This window comes from Meleagris gallopavo, chromosome 1, assembly GCF_000146605.3.
Source record: "Meleagris gallopavo isolate NT-WF06-2002-E0010 breed Aviagen turkey brand Nicholas breeding stock chromosome 1, Turkey_5.1, whole genome shotgun sequence".
NCBI classification, from domain to species: Eukaryota; Metazoa; Chordata; class Aves; order Galliformes; family Phasianidae; genus Meleagris; species Meleagris gallopavo.
In genome coordinates, this window is record NC_015011.2 from 46,355,718 (window position 1) to 46,358,717 (window position 3,000).

General features: G+C 45.9%; 2 protein-coding genes across 2 annotated transcripts in view; one reads left to right on the forward strand and one right to left on the reverse strand.

The window, feature by feature from the left end:
- The window catches only part of LOC104910710 (histone H2A-IV), a 77,432-nt gene that overhangs the window by 3,545 nt on the left and 70,887 nt on the right, over positions 1 to 3,000 (forward strand). The gene's annotated exons all lie outside the window — the stretch shown is intronic.
- On the reverse strand, positions 666 to 1,083 carry LOC100541434 (histone H2B 1/2/3/4/6). Its single transcript, XM_010709934.3, has one exon. It carries the CDS (start codon positions 1,063 to 1,065, stop codon positions 685 to 687), a length of 381 nt encoding a protein of 126 aa, XP_010708236.1. The 5' UTR covers positions 1,066 to 1,083; the 3' UTR covers positions 666 to 684.

Consider the following 3,000-nt stretch of genomic DNA (forward strand, 5'->3'; position numbering starts at 1 on the left):
CGTCCGCCCCGGGCCCAGGCTCTCGGTACGGAACGGCCGCCTGCGCGGCTCCACGGCTGCTTTGTTTTTTTGCCCAGTGGAGAAACGGTGTGCGGTCCTTCCCCGTCCGATGATGGAGTGCGCGACAGGGGAAAGGGAAAAGGAAGCGCTGGTTCGAAACAGCGTCGCCTCGGGGCCTGTTTTACATCCGTTTATTAATGAATGAAATAGAGATAAGATTATTCTTTAAGGGTGGGCTGCTACAACGTATGTAACGCGATTTTTTTTTTAAACTAGCAATGCAGATTTTCTATTAGGAATGGATTTTTAGAGTTCGTAAAAATATTCCTGGCATAGAATTTATCAGAAGAATCAAAAGCAAAACAAAGCACTCACCTTCCCGACAGGGTCCTGACAGCAGAGAGCAGCAGTGGTTGCTGCTGGAGCCGTGTGTACCGTGCTGCAGCAATAGCACGGTTACCGAGCAACCCCGTTAACTCCGCGAGTTGCTACTGCTCAATTAATTCGGAACTGAGACTTCCAAAATACTTAATAAGCGATTATTATACCTCAAGCACTCGCATTCGTTTCACTCTATTAAAAACCCACGCTACACCCCTCAGAAAAAGTAACACAGCCCTTTTACCAGAATAAATGGTGGCTCTGAAAAGAGCCTTTGGGTTCAAAGTGAGGATCAGGACAGCTCTACTTAGAGCTGGTGTACTTGGTGACCGCCTTGGTGCCCTCCGACACCGCGTGCTTGGCCAGCTCGCCGGGCAGCAGCAGCCGCACGGCCGTCTGGATCTCCCGCGACGTGATGGTCGAGCGCTTGTTGTAGTGCGCCAGGCGCGACGCCTCGCCGGCGATGCGCTCGAAGATGTCGTTGACGAACGAGTTCATGATGCCCATGGCCTTGGACGAGATGCCCGTGTCGGGGTGCACCTGCTTCAGCACCTTGTACACGTAGATCGAGTAGCTCTCCTTGCGGCTCTTCTTGCGCTTCTTGTCGCCCTTCTTCTGGGTCTTGGTGACCGCCTTTTTGGAGCCCTTCTTGGGGGCAGGCGCGGACTTGGCCGGCTCAGGCATGGCTAACTCTCCACAATCCCTTCGGCGCAGCGGAGTGCCGGCTGTTGGCACTGCTCGCCTATTTATAGGGGCCGTATGCAAATCTATGGCCTTCGCTATCTGCGCTCTGATTGGATAACAGAGCCCGTGACGTATCGCTCCGTACGAACAGCTCTGTAATTGGTCCATCGCAAATCCCACGCTGCTACTGGCTAACAATTCAATTCCCATCAACCAATCACAGTGAGCTCTTTCAATCTCAGCTCAGCGGCGAAGCTCGGTCTCTCCATCCGCAGCTTGTGTGGGTGCAGCCGGGGGCGCGCGGTGCTTCCTGCTGCCTGCGCGGGGGTGGTAGGTACAGACAGCAGTCTCCGAGGGGAAAAACAAACAAAACAAAAAGCCTGGATAAAACTGAGAGAGTTTTCTGCACCGTTTTTGTTTTTCCCCCATCAAAATGAAATATACCTGAATACTTATGTAATAGCCTACACTCATAGCAGCTACAAATACATCCTGAAAAAGTATACTGGCTCTGGCATGGTCATCTTTGTTAAATGTTTTAAATAAGCTCTTCTGACCAATATGGCTTGGTTTCCAGAACATTAAATAGGATTAAATCAGCAAATTGAAAGAACATTGAGGATTGCTTTGTTTTGTTTTTGTTTTTAACTGCAACAAATATTGGATCCATTTCCTTCAAAGACAAACAAAATCTTAGTAACAAAACTAAACCTGGAATTATAACTGAGTTTTGAATTCAGCATGAATCAGAAAATCAAGCCCTGTTCTTGCTGAAGTGGTTTCACTTCAATTGTTTAAACCTACTGAAGTGATTTTCTTGTGTAGAATTCTGATTTGCTTACACACACACACACAATGACAGAGAAAGTGTTATACACTATAGTTGTAGCCTGTATTTTCAGAAAAATCACACTTACGTTTTTTCTTTAAATTGTTTTGTACAGAAATCATAAATTTCAACTATAGACTGATCTTCAGTACTTTAGAATGTTATAATGAATTTTTAAAATAATTGATTTCTGATTGGAGCTAGAACTACAACACAGTTCACATCAGTGCTATAATAATGCCTTTTTCTTTTGCAACTTCTGAGTCCATTCGAAGCCTAGAATTTCTGGGTATGACATGAGATAGTTGGCATAGGCCTATAGAAGAAACCCATCTGGCATACCTAAATGGAGATGAAAAGGATTAAACTGCTAAAATCACAACCAAACTTTATTCTTTAGGATTTCTAAAATTTTCTAAAAGATTCTGATGAAAACAACAAAACTGTTACTTTTTTCACACTATGGCCCATTTGAATACCTAAGTCCCCACATTTATGTCTTTCTTTTGGCATAAAAATCATGCAGGAAAGCACTGAGATCAGCTCTGCCAAGCAGAGGCTACTCTCTGAGCATCTGTGAACTCTTTGCAGTGCAAACATGGCTGGCCTTCACAGGCAGGTATACATTGGGAGTGCTAAGGGTGGAATAGCAGGAGCTCTGCACAAATGCTGCTGGAAAATACTCTTATTCTGTGGTCTCAAGTCAGAAATACAGTTCTGTCAGTGTCTATTGCCTATATACCTGAGCATCATTTTGGAATCAGAGTTTTCCTTCCCAAGGCCAAGACCTCCAGAAAAAAAAACCAAAAAAACAGAGCCCATTAATTTACAACAAATAGAGACAAAAAAGACTGAAGTGCAGTGAGAACTGTTGGAGATATATCATAGAATGGCTTAGGTTGAAGGAGAACTTAAAGCCCACCTGGTCCTACCCTGTGCCATTAGCAGGGCTGCCCCCACCAGCTCAGGCTGCCCAGGACCCCATCCAACCTGGCCTTGAACCTCCAGGAATGGGGCACCCACAGCTTCTCTGGGCAGTCTGTGCCAGTGCCTCACTGCCCTCTGAGTGAGTAATTCCCCCAACACCTACTCTAAATGACCCCTCT

Coding starts and splice junctions, on each gene's coding strand:
- LOC100541434 (XM_010709934.3), bottom strand. CDS start 1,065: ATGCCTGAGCCGGCCAAGTCCGCGCCTGCCCCCAAGAAGGGCTCCAAA.